The sequence below is a fragment of the Raphanus sativus genome, chromosome 5 (assembly GCF_000801105.2).
Source record: "Raphanus sativus cultivar WK10039 chromosome 5, ASM80110v3, whole genome shotgun sequence".
In the NCBI taxonomy this organism is placed as follows: domain Eukaryota; kingdom Viridiplantae; phylum Streptophyta; class Magnoliopsida; order Brassicales; family Brassicaceae; genus Raphanus; species Raphanus sativus.
Genome location: NC_079515.1, coordinates 24785197 through 24803786, shown reverse-complemented (window position 1 = coordinate 24803786; position 18590 = coordinate 24785197). Strand labels below are relative to the sequence as shown.

The following is an 18590-nucleotide window of genomic DNA, read 5'->3' as shown; positions in this document are numbered from 1 at the left end:
TAACTTGAAAAACTAAGGGCAAATACCTATTAGGTATTTTACTTTAATAGTATAGATGCGTTAAACTATAGTTACAATAACTTAACCATAGTTAAATCTGATTGCTATATATGAATGACTCACATTTTAACGGCTCTTTACTCGTATAGTTGCCCTCGACCGGGTCTTCGTTTTGCCCTTTCACTTGCCTAGACTCCTACTTTTTCTGTGAATCAAATATTTTGTCTTTTGTAATTTAAAGATTCCACTAAAATCTAAGTTGTGTTTATCGGATAAGGGTTGTGAGAAAATGAATCACTCATCTTCTGATCAGAGCCTCTACCTTGAGAGTGATGGAGAGGAGGAGAGAAAGAACTCGTCCGAAGAAGAAGAAGACGATGGAGCCTTTTCCGATCATTCTGATACTCACAATCAAAACCGACATCATTCTAAACCTAACTCATACTCAACGGCATGGCCAAAGAGTTACAGGTATATTATATAACCATGATTCTCAGATTTACAACATTTTATGTGGATCAGTTACAAAAAAAACATTTTATTTGGATCCTAACCATTTTCATGTTACTCTGTTATAATGTCTTAGGCAATCGATTGATCTGTATGGAAGTTTACCATCTCCCAGTCCTGGTTTTTTGGGTAATTCTTCATTATCAAGATTTGAAAGCTCTTTCATGTCCTTAACAAGAAGACATACTCCAGAAGCATTACCTGCTGTTACAAAACCTCTGCTAGTAGATGAAGAAGCAGCAAAGCGTAAGCGTAGCTCTCATTCTCTACTTTCTTCCAAAGCCTCTTCCAGGGTGTCTCATGAAATGGGAATCTCCAACGATAGCTCATTCGGACAAGCCGTTCTTAATGGTGAGTTTCATAAAAACTACATGGTGACATTCCTAATTAACTAAGACTAACTTTGTGTGATGACATACTACACACACATGTGCAGGAGTAAATGTTCTATGTGGGGTTGGAATATTGTCAACACCATATGCTGTGAAGGAAGGTGGATGGTTGGGGCTTCTCATTCTCTTTGCATTTGGTATTCTTTGTTTCTACACTGGATTGCTTTTGCGTTACTGCCTTGATAGCCACCCCGACCTCCAGACTTATCCAGATATTGGCCATGCGGCTTTTGGTACCACCGGCCGCATCCTTGTCTCCGTAAGTTCAACATGTTATCGATGAATTTACTAACAAACTCGTCATCTATATCTTTTAATCTGAGGTTTATAAGATATAATTTATCTCACAATTTATAGTTGTCTTCCTCTTTTGATTGCAGATAATACTCTATCTGGAGCTATATGTAAGTACAACTTGCAGTTCCTCCAATAGTATACTTTATAAGTTTATTAGTAAAGACAAAACACAAATTTTTAATAAAAATAAATGCCTAAAATGGATCTTAAGTCGTAACCAGGGACCACATGTGGAGTAGCACAACACCTTTGCTCAGGGTCCATACTGTCTCCCCCTCTCTTGTTTTATTCTTGGATTATTTGGTTTTAAGTATATCATATTGTTGAAAATTATCAACACCACATACTGAAATGCTATTCTAAACAGGACAAAAAAAATTGTGCAACTGCCTTAGATTGATTCTGAATATTCTTTAATTTGATAAAGTAACATACCTGATATGTTTCTATGTTCTCTCTATGTAGGCTATGAGTGTTGAATACATAATTTTGGAAAGTGACAATCTTTCATCACTATTTCCAAATGCTGCTCTAAGCATTGGAGGGTTTCATTTAGATGCACCTCATCTATTTGCTCTCCTTACTACCATTGCTGTTCTCCCCACCGTCTGGCTTCGAGATCTCAGTATACTAAGTTACATTTCAGGTAAAAAGATCTAAAGATGATTCTTTCTATCCTTCAAGCAATCATCTTATCTTTTTCAGATCCATAATGGTTTAGGAGTGAACATTTGGTTTTCAGTTTAATTCGGTTCAGTTATATTGTTTCATTTTAACATATTTATACCAAATTATAACTAAATTTTGATTTAATTTGGTTTGGAAATCTGGTTAAGTTCGGATTTGGTTCGAACCTGTAAATAGTTTATTTTAATATGGTAAACAATTTTATTTTTTGTCACCGAAACTAAATCTATCTTCAGTTATATAATTTAGTCAAACGTATAAAATTTTATTGAGTTTTGGTTATAACTAATCATATCCTTAATTTTTCAGCTGGAGGGGTGATTGCATCAGTTTTAGTGGTTGTGTGTTTGTTCTGGATCGGTTTGGTTGATGAAGTTGGAATTCACAGCAAAGGGACTCCTCTGAACCTGGCAACATTACCTGTTTCTGTAGGACTCTATGGTTACTGTTATTCAGGGCATGGTGTTTTTCCAAATATCTACACTTCCATGGCCAAACCCTCTCAGTTCCCTGCGGTACTCTTGACATGGTAACATCTTATAAAAACATTATTAATAGTTGGAAACTCTTTGTTTCTGAAGTAGAGTTTTTTTTTTTTTAACTTTGCAGTTTTGGAATTTGTACTTTGATGTATGCGGGTGTCGCTGTCATGGGATATAGCATGTTCGGAGAATCAACAGAATCACAATTTACTCTCAATATGCCTCAAGAGTTGGTTGCGTCTAAGATTGCTTTATGGACCACGGTAAGTTTCGTTCCATACTTCTTTTAGTTGTTACCTGAAAAAAAAATGGGGATGGTTCTCATTAAGATGCACTAGAATATATCGTTGATTTTGTAATATGTCAAAGCTTTTAAAATATTATTGCATACACAATACCATAAGTTATGTTTATGGGCAAATGACTTAGATAGTATATATATATTACAGAAATACCAAAATATGTTTCATTGACGTTTTTTAAAACCTTTTTGCAGGTAGTCAGTCCATTTACCAAATATCCTTTTCTAATGATTTTTTCAGAACTCTTTACTGATTTCTGTAATTTCCACAACCTTATTAACATATATTCTCATCTATTGAAACTGAAAAGTTGTGTGGCCTTAATAGAGAAATCACATATGCTTTGACATTGTCTCCGGTTGCAATGAGTCTTGAGGAGTTACTACCATCAAACCATGGCAAGTCACGTTTCTATGCAATCGCCATTAGAAGCGCGTTGGCCTTCTCTACTCTGCTCGTTGGTCTTGCGATTCCCTTTTTTGGTAAGCACACTCAAAAAATATGAAAAAGGTGTTACTCTCTTTGCAATCATATGTAGCTATTGACTCTCACTTCTTGCAGGCCTTGTCATGTCATTAATTGGATCATTCTTGACAATGCTCATTGTAAGTTATATATAAAGTTTCTTGTTATGCAAGCAAGCTCATATATAGTTTGCATTTTCATATGAATGTTGTGCTTCTGGACACAGACGTTGATACTACCACCCGCTTGTTTCTTGAGCATCTTAAGGACAAAAGTAACCCCTACTCAGGTATACATCTCTTAACCGGGAGAATGAAAAACCAAATGTCCACTTTGAGTCTCTAATGTCAATAAGTAGCTAATGTTTCATATCCTCTCTTGACAACCATTTTCATGTGTGTTGTAGGTGGTGCTTTGTATCGTAATTATCACAGTAGGAGCAGTATGTTCAGCTATGGGCACATATTCAGCCCTTTCAAAGATCATCGAGAAGCTGAACACCTAGAAATGAATTATTTTATCCATTTTCAATAAGTCAGTGGAGAATTATTACAGCACTATCACTTTCTTTAAATCGATTATTATCATCTTTTTCTCAGTGGGTGAACTTTAATTTATATCCACAACCACCTTATTTACATACAAGAAAATGCGAACATTTTTTTTTTGCATCTCGAATACTTTTTTTGTAAGTGGTGTAAGTTTACTTTACATTCGTACTCATTTAGCTTTATTCTCTTAATATGTGCTCATATCTACATTATATATTTTGTTCAACAAGCAAAATAAAATAGCCAAACTGACTAAAGAACTGCTGCATCAAGAATTCAAGAGCCAAGCAGGAAACATAAAAAAGATCCATGGATGAAGACTAAGCCTTATCTATTCAAGTCTCAGAAAAAGGTAAATGTCCTTCTCCCTAACGATGCAAGCTGCATCAAAGATCCTAATGAAGAGCCAAAGCCATCTCTTTCACTATGACTTCTCTGCCGGTGGCTACTAGTAATAAACAACGTTGATTGTAAACCTTGTTATTGGTTTGTTTCTTTGCTTCCTTTTTGCAACTCTTATATTCTCGGATTTGAGAATTTTGCAGGGTATGTACCTTCTTCATTTCAGTACTCTCCTCTCATCAGTAGAATCAGGAGTTTATGCTTTCTCTCAATTTTGTTTACGCTACTGTTAAACATGCTGGTCCTACTGTCAAAATATGGGGATTTTTGCCAAGGCGCTTATAAAAACTGGTTTTCACGAAAGCTACAATTCTCCAACCAAGACCAATGTGGCAGTCTTAAGTAGAATAACAATATATGTTTCAACGTCGTTCTCTTGTGCTCTATGATTGCTTAAAGATCAAAGCTTAGTGTATTCATTAAATTATAATAGCATTATTGTTTCTAAAAAATTAATATAAAAATACATGAATTATTTTATTTTCTCAGCAGTGTTCAAGGTCTAGTAATGGTTAGTAACCGAACCCTACCCATACTAAAATAATATCCGAATGCGGTTTAAAGGACTGAACCCAAAAATTTGAAAATCTACAAAAATCCAATGAGAGCTTACTTGCTGTCATTTTAAAATGTTTGATGACAAATTACACGCAGCTAAAACAGTCAGTACACCACAACAGGCAATCAAATGAACCTCCTATGATAACAACAGTAGACTTCACATTTCGAACTCAATATGAAAAACAGCATATAAGTAAATAACTGGCGAAAAGAACGGTCACAGGTCACAAATTGCATAAGCACACTGAAAAAAACCATTACATGAAATTGAGAATACAGCCAGGTAATTTATAAGAACAGTCCTCAAAATTAATACATAATTAAGAAACAGACCCCCCGTGATTCTCTTTTCTCTCACTTGTCGTTTCTTTTCTTGACCATCTCCTTGTACTTGGTGATGGAATCAATCCTCTGCAACTTCAACTGATGCTTGAAACGATTGATGAAATCGTCAGCTTTGGCGTCCACTTGCTCATCGGCGGCCTCTTCCACCGGAGTCACCCTCGTCACCCTAACCGTCTCCGGCCGACGAGCCTCCACGGCGTCTTCCGCTTCCTCGAAATGAGAGAAAGGAGACTTGGTGCTCGCCGACTTCTTCATCTTCTTGGGAAGCTTCGGTGGGAGAGCTCCAGCAGCCGGCTCGGTGTCGGACTTCGTCCTAGCCACGTGGTTCAGATTCAGCTTACTGTAAACCTCTTCGAGGCTCGGACCCGTCTCTTCCTCTTCCTCGACGGCGGGGACAGACGCCGGCGGCGGCGGTGATTCGGCGACGGTGATGGGTTCTTGAGAAATGTAATTGTAGAGGTTGAAAGATTTGATTCGGTGGAGAACGGAAGGAGATCTAGAGAGAAAAGGCTGGTTCTGTTCGATGGAAGCTGGTGGTTCGTCTGGAGTTGTTGGGACAGGAGGAAACTGGAGATGAGTTTTGTCGGGTGGTGAAGTGAAAGAGGAGAAGTTTATGGACTTGAGACGGTGAATCACGGAAGGAGAGCGTTGGATCTGAGATTGGTGGTCGCTGGATTTGGAAGAAGAAGAAGATAGAGAGGAGGTAATTGCAATAGTACCAATTATTAAGTTGAGGAAGATGAATAGTACTGTCGGTGTGAACCAACTGTATATCGCCGTCACTAAAGAATCCGACATGGCTCTTTGTCTTCTTCTTCTTTCCAAGGAGATTTGAGTGTGAATCTGGTTTCTGGGTAAAGGAAAAAAATTAAAAAGATTCTAATTTGAGACAAAAGTTGAGAAAGAAGGTTCGAGTTTGGTGTGTATCTTTCTTCTCTTCATAGCATGTCGCCCCATTCCAACCAATGAGATACAGGCCCACAACTAGACCGGCCCACATCACTGGTTTAGATTTAGCCGGAGACTAATAATGGCTTGTCTACAAGAAAACATTTTTATAAAAGCATTAGATAGTTACACTATATATATCATCAATTTTTTGGATAGAAAAAATGTTCTCTTCACACATGTTCTTGTGTAAATGTCTTGTGAAGTCTTATGGAATTTATTCGCAAAATAACAGCTGGATAAATACTTAAAGCCACTTAAGGCAAACATCCCCTTAGAATGTGTTGAATCTACTTTGTATGATAACTGGAAAACTAGTACTAAAAGAAATAAGAAAGCATGTGATGAAGACATGGTATTTTGTTTTGTGTCAACTGCTCATATGATTAAATTAAATTTTAGTTTGTAGAAAGATTATTCGGAAGAACAACTTTATATGATCATATCTTATTCAAATGAGAAAAACAACGTTTTTTTTTGTTACTAAATCTGCTCTGACATTTTGATTCTTGGAAATATAAATTAAATTTTTCTTTCCCTAATGAAGAATGCAAGTTGCATCAAAGGGCCCCTAATGAAGAGGCAAAGCCTTCTACTACACTATGCCTTATCTGGTGCTGCCTACTAGTTATAGTTAACGTTGATGTATACCTCGTTGTTATTCTCTTGTGCTCATTTTACAATCCGCTTAAAAGATCAAAGCTTAGTGGATTCACATTACACCTATAATACCAAATATTGTTACGAAAATTAATATTAAAAGACAGAAAATATTTTATGTTTTCCGCAGGGTTCAAGTCCTAGTAGTAGAGCAACGAAGAGCTTCTTGCTCTATTCATCGGACATCTTTTTCCCAGCCAAATCATCAACCGTAAGACTAAGAGAATCCATGGATCCTTTCTTGAATTCATCCCCACGAGCAGCTAGAAGCTCCTCCACGCTCCCCGGTTCTCCAAACCAGCCAAGACGGTCTGCAATCAGATGCAGATTATCACACCCCTCGCATCGCACCACCACAACGCCCTTCTCGTATGATTCTCGGCTCGCCATCTTCATGGACCTCGTCTCGCATACCTTGCAGGTGAACACCATCATGAAGTCGTGCCTCGGGTTTATTTTCAACTGGGACTTGTATTTCACAATCAGTTCCTCGGAGGCCGTTGCAGGGGGAGTGGAAGGAGCTTTGGAGAGTTCAGCAACGGAGTTTGAAGACTTGGTTACTGCAGCAGCTTCACTAGCCTCACGGGATCCACAGAACTGCCTATGAAGTAATCCCACATACGCATGATCTCTGTTGAAGAGTGACTTCGATTGTGAAAGCTTACCTGCTGAGAGTTCCAAAAATAATATGAAAATGCTTATACAAATCACTAAGAAGGCTCCCAAAAACAACCAAACAACAAACATCTCTGTCTAGAGTAAAATCAAAACATCAAATCCATGAGACCCTATCTCTTGTACACGCATCTCTGCTTCATCACTTTGACAGATTTACCTATGATTCAGTGATTGGAAAAATCTAAAAGGCCGAGTTTTTATATTATGTCAAGCTCTAAACTGTAACAAGGAGTCGCAGCAACAACAACAAAAGGATCCTTTTTGCACATCAACAGCTATTATTACTGCGAAGGAGGGAGATTGGAAAGGAAAACGCAAGTTTGAGAAGAAAAAAAAAAAAGACGATACCTTTGAACAGAGGAAGCCGAGGTGGTTGGTTAGTGAGGTAGAGAGATAAGGCGCGTCTCAGACTAAGAAACCTAGCGGCCATCGACGAGACCTGGTTGTAATCTTCGGCGACGACGAAGCTTCTAGTTTTTCGTTTTGGTCAAGTATAAAAAAAAAGACTAAACGGAGAAACCCCAAACTGGTGTTTCTTCTTCGTAATTGGGCTCCATCAGACCGAACATGTTACGGTTCCAACTAATAGGCCACAGGCCCACAAGTAGATCGGCCCGTTTTTCTTTTCTACTGGAGAACCTAAAGAAAACAGAACATATTTAACATTTATTTTCATTAAAAATAATTATCATCAAAAATATTAAGATATACCAAAAAGTTGTCGGTGTGGAGAGTATGGCGTGGGAAAATTAGCCGTCAGTTTCAATAACGTTCCCGGGAGGCGGAGGTTTACATAGATCCGCCGTCGCCGGCTCTTGCATCCAGGTGGAGGAAACTTCTTCAGCTTCTCTGTCGTCGGCGTTTGCTTTCGGGGGGTGAAGGCTTGTTTAGCTTTGCGTCGCCGGCTCAAGTTTTCTCGCTTTCGTTTTGAATAAAGTTAGTGGTCCGAGTATGGATCGGTTCTGTTTCTGTCTTTTGGTGTTCTGTTTTGCGGCTTTGGTCTCTGGAATTAGCTCTCGATGAGATCGAAGAGGCTATTCTTAGTAGAGACAAAGCGTTGAAGTAAAGAGGGGTTTGTCGGTGGATCGTCTGTCTAGGGTTTCAAGCTTCGATTAGTCAGATTAGACCTTGAGGATGAGGGAGATCTCCAACGTGATGACAGTACGGTGACAAACAGTCATGGGTTCGATGGAGGCTCCTGGGTCTGAGCTCCGAGGGAACGAGTGTGCCGGTGGTGATAGCACGGCGGCGTCTAGTGGTGGTGACGGTGACGGTCAAGTGGAGGCAATAGCAACGCGTAATAACGCGTGTCGATCTGACGGAGAGGTTTCTCCCATGTGGCTAGCCTCCTGGACGCGTGGTCCGACCAGTGTCCGGTGTATTTGGGTTGGGGCGTTGGGCCGTTTGTTTCTTGTGTTTTGGTCCATTGGACTTTTGGGTTTTGTCCCTTGTTTGTAGTTCTTGGGCTTCTGCCTTTTTCAATATAATCTTTGACGGAAAAAAAAAAAGAAGAAGAAGAATATGGCCATATTACTATGTTTGTACAATAGTAATATCAGATATATAAATATTCTTCTTTTTTTTTGACCAAAGGCTTTATAGAAAACATTCTTCTTCTCTTCTAAGTTACAAAAAAAAAATATTCTTCTCTTCTAGCATTTTTGTAAATGTCTTGAACCTAATAAAATTCATTTATTATCTTTGTTTGGTAAACACCCCCTTTGAAGTTAAAAAAATAGTTTAAACATACTCACACACACGACTTAAATTAGTTAAAAGCTTAGCTAGAAGAAGATATAAAACCTTTGTTAATGATAAATTATATAATAAAACTAATTCATTTACTAAACCGCGGTTCACCCACGGTTGATGCAATAATCCAGAGATCCGGTAAATCGTCCGGTTTAATGTCCGGATCGGATGTCAAAACACTGGTTTATAGGGTTTCTTTGTATTTGATGTTGACGATAGAGAATGGATCCTCTACGATTCTCCTTCTTTAACGCAAAACCATCATATAATCAATCTAGAAATTCCACTCATCCCACTCTAATGATGTTTAGTAATTGATGGCGATTTAAGTCCAAAAGACTAACATTTGGTCTATTGATATTGACACATAAACTCTATGGTATCTTCCCATGTTACACTATACAATGAAACCAATAACTTCTCTGATCCATGTTATCCATGTTTACATTTTAAAAACTGTGAACATGATTAATATAATCTTAAAACTTAACTAAAAAAAAAGAATCATTACTTCCATCTGAGAGAAATTTAAAAAAGTTGTCTGGTTGCTAAAGTTATTTAAAATTGATGTAAACCACACACCACCCTCACCATTAATCTTTTGCACTACACTAACCATTTATTGTCAAAACAATTACTAAATGCAACAAGCCTGAATGTCACAGATAGTTAGAAATTGTCTTTCTCATGATCGTTATAGATGCTAACATCTCATTTACTAATTAACAAATTGACTTTTTACTAGGAAGATTTGGTGAAATTGTTCCATTCCGGTTAAAATAGAAGTTTCCATTAAATAGAGGAGTTTAGGAACCATTTATAGTTTTTAGATAAAAAACATATTTAGATTCATATTAAGATTCGTTGATATTTTAAATAAGGATGGACAAACAAGAATTTTGTTATGAACACACACAAAATCTTCCATTATAACAAAACTAATATAGAAAATAATTTTATGTTTTTTATTTTAAGATACATCTTTTTGAGAGACCTTGAAACCAAAGTAACACATACAACTCACACCTCTATATTTTAAAAGTCAACATGGTAATTTTAAAAATATATATTAGATACTCACAATTATTTTACCAAAAATTAACACTTCACCCTTATTTTTTTAAAAATTTATAAAATTTGAAATGTATTCTTTCTTTCTATTATTTGAACTAAATATATTAGTAAAATTTTTATAGTTCATATATAATTATTTTAATAATTAATAATATAAGTATGTTCTCTATATAAAACTTCAACTTTGTTTTATGTTTAAATTCCAATTAAATTATTTTTATGACTATTGGCTTTTTATTCTATTTTTATTAAATCGATTAGTAACAACCATTTATGCTATTGCACTTTGAACTAAACAACTTCAAACAAAATAATGCACTACGGTCACTAACCACTATCAAAAGTTTAGAAAATATCATTTTTAATATATTTTTATTTTCATATTTAACATATTTTATTTGTTAAGACCATATAATAATTTATGTAAAAGTATAACATACGAATCCGGCGCGTAGCGCCGGAAAATCACTAGTATAAAATATGTATGGTTGAGTATAAATGTGAATGATGATGTTTCCCTGTATTTCATAGGGGAGATGATTTTTTTTTTTTTTTTTTTGATAAAAGGGGAGATGATTAAGATCTTGTTTTTCGATACGAGATTTGGTTGAATGGGAGATTAGCTTTGTCAATTGGCTAGTGCCAAACCTATTTTCATCATGTGTTTCAAATAATGCGTATGGAAGACAAATTTGTTAAGCTCATCATCTATGATGAGCCACTTAATTTGACTTCTCATTTCTCAATGCGTTTTTTTCCATCATTTTCCAATTCAATACTCTATGAGCCAACAGTATTAGTGGTGATACCTTCCAAACTGAAAAGGCAACACAACAAAGTATGATAGAAACAATAATCATTTTTGCGTACCTAACAAGGCACATGTTCTTTCTCTCACGTCCCATCAAGATCAGAAGAGTTAGCAAATTGTTGTAGTAGTACGCATGTTTTGTTTTCCTTAAGTATCAATGAATATTCATTGAGCATGTGGCTTCCTTATCAAAAGTAAAAAGAAAAGCTTAAAACCAATTTGTTTTGGATAAATATATATATATATATATATATAATCATTCGCATGGATACTTAATAGTAATTTATCAAAAAAAATGGATACTTAATAGTACTCCCTTAGTTTTACGGTACAAAATGTGATTTTTGTTGCTAAAAATGTAAGAAGTTTTGATATTTTATTTAAATTAAATTAACTAAAACTGTTCAAAAATTATATATTTATTACAATTCTTATGATTGGCTGGATTATATTTAATTTATTTTCATAGTACTCAGCCATGACAACATATATTACAGAAAAATTTTTAGAAAAAAACATATATTATAGAAGACAATGCGTATAATTATTTGTGTTTCTCATCGGAGTATTTTTAGTCTCCGAAAATTCATGATCATACGTCACTAGACAACCATATACATTAAAATATCTGTAAATTTTAATTTTATTCGTTATCTGTTTTGATTCAAATAAAAAAATATCTGTAATTCTATGAAAAAATAAATATTAATATATAATAATATATAAAAAATGAAAAAAATCACAAATACTAATATTTTTAGTGATACATATCTGATCTAATCCCTTATATGTATATATACATATATTTAAATATATATATATATATATATATATGTGTTATATCTATATTATATTTTATATAAGTTTTATATAATATTTTTATTTACTAAATCTATTACATTATTTATTAGAATTTCAAAGTAAATAATTTCATTTTATTTTTGTAATCAAATGGTATTATTTTATATATTTTTTTTATTTTTTTTTTCTATTTTTTTATGGATCGATTCGGTTATCCGATCAAAAATTTTAAAAATTTGAATATCCGAGACACCAAATAATCTATTAACTACAAATCGAATTATATCAGAAAATTAATTATTTGAATAAAACTAATTAGATCATGAATAACTTAAAAATCCGGATATCAGAGTGGTGTACATCTCCAATACACAAATACAACACATGTAGTTCAAAATTTATCAAACAAGGAGAGATTCTTGAAGAAACACTAAAATGTAGTAATAATATTTTCTTAAGCCTAGTCTTCCACGTGTAGACATAGGGAGACGTTTACACTCAATACGTGGAAAGTTTATTATGCGGAATTCAGAAAACTAGTAAAAACATAGAGCAACATAAGGCTAAGGAGTAGACATAGATATAAGAGAAGTAGCATTTCAAAGTTGACCCACAAGTCACACTCAAAACCTCTCTTCACCAAAGCTAGAACTAAGATACTACATGTCACTAGATTCCAACCATCTACATTACATAAAAAGCCGCTTTTTATTGTCTTCTCGCTACTCTCTTTGATAAGTGAGGGAGAATCTAAGTTAAACGCGAGACTGGCTCCTGAAAGACCCGAGCGCCTTCACCGCACCAGCCCTCAACACAAACTGATGGTAGAAAGCAGCAATGGCTGCACCCGCAAACGGACCCACCCAAAATATCCACTGTAGAAAAAAACGTTTATTAAACCTTACCAAAAGTGATATCGACTGAACAAGAAAAATATTATGGATAGTAATACGAACATGATGGTCCCAAGCTTGGTCCTTGTTGTAGATGATTGCAGCTCCGAGGCTTCTTGCAGGGTTAATGCCAGTGCCCGTGATTGGGATTGTAGCTAAGTGAACTATGAACACCGCAAATCCAATTGGCAATGGAGCCAATACCTTCAGTTATCACATCGTCAACAGTATGTTATTACTTATTACATATTCACGAGACAAATAATGTAAGCCTCCATATATTTTTAGTATAGTTATGTATGGGTCTCAAACTTTGAGAGGAGGATACGTGGTTGCAAATGAACCTTGGGACCATTTTCAAATAAAGGACATTCACATATGATGGAGAGAGGCGTGAAAGACAAAAAGTTTAGATGATCAATGTCCTTTTTTTGTCGTTTGTTATAATGGAGAATCTAGAGCTATGCTGACAAAATCTACATAATATCTAATTCGACATCTAAATAAATCCAAATATCCAAATAAAAAAATAAGCTTACAGAGCAAATCATTTACTAGCAGACTTAAGAAGTTAAGATGTAAGACCATCCGCAACGGCGGTCCCTAACAAATCCTTATCATTAATTGAAAAAATTAATGAAATATAATAATATTATTTGGCTTAATTAGCGAAGGATCAATCCTTCACGAAGGAGTGGAAGGACTTGGTCCTTAACACACGTGTCTCCTTACCCTTCTTTTTCTCCCTCTCTCTCTCTATCTCTCCTCCTTGCCTACGCTGCTTCCTCTCCTCTTTTCGTTAATTCTTCTTTTTTCTATCTTCCTTCTGAATTCCTCTCCTCTTTTCGTTAGAGCTCTGGTTAGTAATGGCGGGATTAGCAATTTCACCTCTTCTCAGTCTCACCTTCTCTTCTCGAACAAGAAGGTTATAATCACCCTCTTTGATTATATTCCCTCCTGTATATAGATATATCCATGTTTACTTGCTGTGTGTTTTGATCACGATTTGGGATGATTCAAGATAATGATAGAGAGACTTGTTCTTGCTTTTTTTAATAATTACAGACAGGATATGATGAATCATCTTTTTTTCTTGTCTCTGTGTTTTCATATAAACATAATTTATTGTAATTGAAATTCACCTTACTCAGAGATTACATGTTGAATCTGAGCAAGATCATTATCAGTATCTTGTTAGTTATTGTTAGTTGAATAAAATTGAATTTTATAAAAAATTAAAGCTGGTAACTTTGAACCCTCTTTGATTATTTGTTGTTGGGTAAAGGAGAAGTTAGAACCGAGTTTGATTGTTTGATGCTGGAGAAAGTATTGTTTTTGAGTTGATGATGTGTCTCAGATTTGGGTTGTGTCTGATGATGATGATGCTTTTCAGAACTTCGTTCCCCATCATGGACTCAACGGTAGTGAGGAGGTGAACCAAACACTTCAATCCGGAAACCAAGCACTCAGGCGTGGCTGATCTCAGACGCAGAAGCTGATGTTGTCTTGTCTTTCTTGGCTAGTTTAGTTTTGGGTATCTAGTTTGTTTAGTCTCTAGCCGCTTACATTAGAAGATGCAGGCCTTTGCAATGAGTTAACAGTTGGGTAGCTAGTTAGTTTAGTTCTCTAGCCTCTTACAGTAGTAGTGTAGCTTGATTTATGGTTCCCATTTGTGTTTTTGTCTGGTTTCATGGTGTCATGTTATGTAGCAGGGGGTGATGGTCAGCCGTTTGTGGGGAAGATCATAACAATGAAGTATGGAGACTATAGAAGAAGAGTTGGGATCGATGGTACAGCTGAAGCCATCAAAGAAGCTAAAAGTAAAGTCTTTTTTGCTTTTCTCTTCTGGTTTGAGGTTTTCTCAGCATCTATATATCCAAAAAATGCAGGAATAGCTGTTAGAGTGTGTCACTATGATGAGTCTGATCCGTTACCAGTTCATCAAGAGGAGAAGGTGTTTTACACGGAAGAGGATTACAGAGAGTTCTTGGGACTAAGAGGATGGACGTGTCTGAGAGAGTTTGATGGAGGGTTTATCATTGTACATACCATGAAATATTAACAAAGTAAGGCTCACCATTGTACATACCATTTTGTTTAGGGTCCTTAACTATTCAGAAAAAAAAAATTAGAAAAAAAAAATTAGTATTATAAGGCTAAGGATTCCATGGTGAATCTCACCATTGGAGATGCTCTAATACCTTTTAGACGCAGATAATTTCGAAAGCGGATAACCAGTATATCAGAATTTTAACCGGTTAGCTGAATCAGAGATTCATCAATATAATGTTTCGACAAAGAAAGAAAAAGAAAGCTCTACGTTAATGGTGAGTTGATTCTCGGATGTCATGGCTTGAAAGTTCAAACCATTTCTTAAAAAAAAATTTAAAGTTTTTTTTTTAAATCAAAATATGTAAAAACTGAGTACGGCCGGCCGGACATAGAGAAGTAGAGAAATTATGGGTTTAAAGTTCAAAATTTTCACTGTTTAAGAAATTAATAAAAAGAGATCTCGAATATCAACCAAGAATAACATGCTATACGTACGTGTCCATGCCCATTAAATGCATATTATTCTACTTTCGGCCGATTAATAATTTTGTGACATCTTTCAGCGATATATTGATATCATACATTTTAATGCGGTGCATTTATCAACTGCAAGAGACAGTTAGCTTACAGGGACGTGAGAGTCGCGCGCACTCCTCTTGGGGTCAGTGGCAGAGAAGACAGTGTAGACTAAGACGAATGTACCGATGATCTCGGCGGCAACACCGGTGCCGACGCTATAACCATCTGAGAGACCGTTCGCCCCGCCACCGTAGCGGGTGTAGTAAGAAGACTGGAAGGACTTAACCAAAGCCACACCGCAAATGGCACCAAGGCACTGAGCCACCATGTACATTACTGCTCTCAACAACGTAACTTTTCTTGCCAGCAACAGCCCAAACGTCACCGCCGGATTTATGTGTCCACCTATACAATATACCATTAATGTAAGTTGAACCAAAACATTGATGTGAGCTACAACAAACCAAACTAAACAGATTTTTTTACAAATGAATATACAATATTGTTTATAATATTAACGGATAACCTAATTTAATACATATCTTAAAAAGCGAATAAACTCAACCGACTTTATGTTCTGTTCCCAACCGACTTCATGTTCTGTTCGAGATACATTTCTCAATCAAAATATCAAAAGATTCAGATATACAGTTCTCAGCTAATGTGAAGTAGACAGCATAAAGTTATTATGTTCTGAGATAAAAAGTAAGCTAGTATAGGAGCAAATCCATGAAAATAATAAAAACACTATTAGATTGATTAGAGAAAGTGAGAAAGAGACCAGAGATCCCAGCAGTGCAGTAGACAAGGATGAAGATCATGCCACCAAAGGCCCAAGCGATGCCGAGGACTCCAACACCTGCACACTGGTCTGGACTAAGGGTTGGATCGGTCTGGCTCTTGTAACCAATGACAGTCATAACGGTGACATATAGGAAGAGGAGAGTGGCTATGAACTCAGCGATGAGAGCTCTGTAGAAAGACCATTTCCCAAGCTCAGTAGCGTCGAACAGAGGCTCAGGGGGTGGGTCTTGATAATCTTTGCCTGAGAAGGATCCCTTCTCTCCAACAACTTCTTTCGTCATTGTTCTTCTTCTTCACCTAACTTAGGAGTCTGACTCTGTAATAGTAGAAAGAGAGAGAGAGAGAGAGAGAGAGAGAGTTTGAGAGAATTGATGTGGTAAGATTATGAGTGGGTGAAGGAAATTTATAGGCAGAGACTCTGGCTCTGTTCTCTTTCTTTTTTTCAACTTTTTGTTTTTTTTTTTATTAAAAATTTTTTTTTGTCAGAACATCTCCAACGGTACACAAAAATTCACTCTATATTTCATTCTAAAATGGAGTAACTCTATTATAGAGTTGGATTTGCTCCAATGGTTCACTCTATAATAGAGTTACTCTAGAAATAAAGTTGATTATAGAGTAATGTTGTTTTTCTACTCCAAATATAGAGTGGAAATCAACATTACTCTATAATACACTCTATTTATAGAGTGAATCATTGGAACAAATTCAACTCTATAATAAAATTACTTTATTTTAGTGTAAAATATAGAGGAGATTATAGAGTGCCATTGGAGATGGTCTTAGGATCGGATTAGCCTGAACTAACGTTCATTACTTACCCGGGTTTTTTTTTGTTCAAAATAAAATTTAATCATAAAGGCCCAAGTCAAGTTTAAGACCCAGAGGTTGTGTAAAAGTTACAAGACATAAAATTCTCTTAGTTATGGGCGAATACAAATTGCGTGCTTTAAGCGTCTGAATGCATAGGACTAGGTTGATCAGGACCGGGCTAATTAGGGTTTAGTGGAATGCACAAAAAAATGTATTCCTAACAAATTATGTGCTTCATCGACTGTGGTTGTCTGGCCTTGCTCCAGAGGAGATGAGATCCACTAGTTGGTTGGGTTCTCTGGTGTTCTGACGAAAATGTCTGAATTTGTGAGCTTCATTGCTTGGATAGATTGCGGTTTGGTTGAAGTAATCGGCCTCTAGCTACTTCGGTTGGATAACCTTGTTTACATCCCAATATATTCTAATAACGTTTTAAAAACATATATCTAATTGATTAATTAATAGATAATGGTTGACGAGAATACCTGGTGTGGTGGTTGCACTTCAAGCTATTCATAGATCACAATTCACAATCATGGTCCGTTACAATGGGGTAAGAGATAGAGAACCAGTCTAGATTTAGACTACGTGGAAAATATGGTTGCATACGACTTTAAAAAAGTATCATCTTAAATCTACTTATGACATTATTATATAATTTCTCTATTTTTTGCTAAAACTATATTTATATATATATATGTCTATTAATAATATATCATTGGTCAAGAAAAAAATATATGTGATGAAATATAAGATTTAAAATAATAATAGATAGATGTTTCCAAAAAAATAATAAAAATAAAATAAAATAAAATAATAATAATAATAATAATAATAGATAGATATATAAATAGATAAACGGTAGAATCGGCAAATTTGATAAGAATCAAGAGGTATGAGAGGCCACTAAATGTTTATTTAAAAGAAACACTTTATAATTGTAATTTACAGATATAGTTTTACTGGCAGTTGCATAGCAACAGTAAATAACAAACCTTAAATTATGATTATACAGAATTCTCCAATTAGCTAGCTGTCTCCGAAAAAAGTTGTGTGCTCTATAAATGGGTGGACCTTATATCTGGGAGCGGGTGGACCATATATTTGAGAGCTTCGTGCCGACTAAACGAGCTTATTCAAAAGAAGCATGCCCTCTTCCACTTAGTAACTTTTAGAATCTTGGTAAAAAAAACTACGTAGACATACAAACGTTGTACACTAGAGAATTTTCATTCTATATTGAAAAATAAATTAAGATATATTCGCCAGGAATAAATCAAACGGTCAAGAACTCGTCTTATATCAGGCTATTATAACAATCAAATGGTCAAGAAGTCGTCTTGTTTGATTGAGGTTGGGATCAAATTTTATCTACATGGTCATTAACGAAGAAATGCACATGTTCAAAACATAAGAGGCCGGTGAAGTGGGGGTAAGGTGGGATGTTATCTTTCACCGACCCAGCTTGACTTTGCAGCTTTGCCATGTTTTTTTTCTGTTCGTTTCAAAGTTTTTATGGTTTAAGTTCACTTTTAGGTTTAAGTTGTCCCCTACACAGTCCTTTAACACTAGTCATTTTATTTTTCCTATTTTAATTTTAGATTACCAAGATTAACTTTCCTGTAGTGAACTTCTGTAGTTTTGCCGTCCACTAGCGAATAGTCTCGTGAGAACCACAACTAACTTACTCTTTATTTGTTTTGGGCTCTTTTAACCTATTTGATTTTCGATTTATCAGTGTGGTACTCTGAATCATTCCTACCAGAAAGTATACTATTGGACATGTTTTTT

General features: G+C 35.5%; 4 protein-coding genes and 1 long non-coding RNA gene across 7 annotated transcripts; 2 read left to right on the top strand and 3 right to left on the bottom strand.

Moving 5' to 3' along the window:
- The first annotated feature begins 154 nt into the window (after window positions 1-154).
- Window positions 155-4391, top strand: LOC108857456 (amino acid transporter AVT1B). 2 transcript variants are annotated; one of them, XR_008945870.1, is made up of 13 exons: window positions 155-471; window positions 587-861; window positions 947-1161; window positions 1283-1306; window positions 1665-1845; window positions 2196-2415; window positions 2496-2631; window positions 2865-2888; window positions 3011-3152; window positions 3232-3275; window positions 3362-3424; window positions 3542-4038; window positions 4232-4391. XR_008945870.1 is itself a non-coding variant. In XM_057010271.1 (12 exons), exons 1-12 carry the CDS (start codon window positions 290-292, stop codon window positions 3638-3640), a joined length of 1605 nt encoding a protein of 534 aa, XP_056866251.1. In that variant the 5' UTR covers window positions 155-289; the 3' UTR covers window positions 3641-4391. The 2 variants fall into 2 exon arrangements, 1 of the variants encoding a protein (XP_056866251.1); XM_057010271.1 differs by having other exon boundaries at window positions 3542-4391.
- Window positions 4392-4825: 434 nt separating this feature from the next.
- Window positions 4826-5957, bottom strand: LOC108856669 (pathogen-associated molecular patterns-induced protein A70). Its single transcript, XM_018630523.2, has one exon. It carries the CDS (start codon window positions 5790-5792, stop codon window positions 5004-5006), a length of 789 nt encoding a protein of 262 aa, XP_018486025.1. The 5' UTR covers window positions 5793-5957; the 3' UTR covers window positions 4826-5003.
- Window positions 5958-6630: 673 nt separating this feature from the next.
- LOC108857123 (uncharacterized) lies at window positions 6631-7786 on the bottom strand. 2 transcript variants are annotated; one of them, XM_018631056.2, is made up of 2 exons: window positions 7629-7786; window positions 6631-7270 (listed from the first exon to the last, which is right to left on the bottom strand). In XM_018631056.2, exons 1-2 carry the CDS (start codon window positions 7708-7710, stop codon window positions 6774-6776), a joined length of 579 nt encoding a protein of 192 aa, XP_018486558.1. In that variant the 5' UTR covers window positions 7711-7786; the 3' UTR covers window positions 6631-6773. The 2 variants fall into 2 exon arrangements, with proteins under 2 accessions (XP_018486558.1, XP_018486559.1); XM_018631057.2 differs by having other exon boundaries at window positions 6631-7267.
- Window positions 7787-12134: 4348 nt separating this feature from the next.
- On the bottom strand, window positions 12135-16375 carry LOC108861930 (probable aquaporin PIP2-5). Its single transcript, XM_018635919.2, has 4 exons — window positions 15964-16375; window positions 15292-15587; window positions 12675-12815; window positions 12135-12593 (listed from the first exon to the last, which is right to left on the bottom strand). The coding sequence occupies exons 1-4, from the start codon at window positions 16265-16267 to the stop codon at window positions 12474-12476; spliced, it is 861 nt and encodes a 286-aa protein (XP_018491421.1). The 5' UTR covers window positions 16268-16375; the 3' UTR covers window positions 12135-12473.
- LOC108861931 (uncharacterized) lies at window positions 13382-14765 on the top strand. The gene is made up of 3 exons (XR_001950944.2): window positions 13382-13536; window positions 14005-14431; window positions 14501-14765. It is a non-coding gene; the product is annotated as an uncharacterized LOC108861931 (long non-coding RNA).
- Window positions 16376-18590: the final 2215 nt, after the last annotated feature.

Bases quoted from the DNA above. Each gene is read 5' to 3' on its own strand.
- LOC108857456 (XM_057010271.1), top strand. From the start codon at position 290: ATGAATCACTCATCTTCTGATCAGAGCCTCTACCTTGAGAGTGATGGA. The intron at 1,846-2,195 runs GTAAAAAGATCT...TTAATTTTTCAG, and splicing joins TATACTAAGTTACATTTCAG to CTGGAGGGGTGATTGCATCA. The intron at 3,276-3,361 runs GTAAGTTATATA...TTCTGGACACAG, and splicing joins CATTCTTGACAATGCTCATT to ACGTTGATACTACCACCCGC.
- LOC108856669 (XM_018630523.2), bottom strand. From the start codon at position 5,792: ATGTCGGATTCTTTAGTGACGGCGATATACAGTTGGTTCACACCGACA.
- LOC108857123 (XM_018631056.2), bottom strand. From the start codon at position 7,710: ATGGCCGCTAGGTTTCTTAGTCTGAGACGCGCCTTATCTCTCTACCTC. The intron at 7,271-7,628 runs GTATCGTCTTTT...TGGAACTCTCAG, and splicing joins TCGGCTTCCTCTGTTCAAAG to CAGGTAAGCTTTCACAATCG.
- LOC108861930 (XM_018635919.2), bottom strand. From the start codon at position 16,267: ATGACGAAAGAAGTTGTTGGAGAGAAGGGATCCTTCTCAGGCAAAGAT. The intron at 15,588-15,963 runs GTCTCTTTCTCA...TATATTGTATAG, and splicing joins CTGCACTGCTGGGATCTCTG to GTGGACACATAAATCCGGCG. The intron at 12,594-12,674 runs GTTCGTATTACT...TTTTTTCTACAG, and splicing joins ACCAAGCTTGGGACCATCAT to TGGATATTTTGGGTGGGTCC.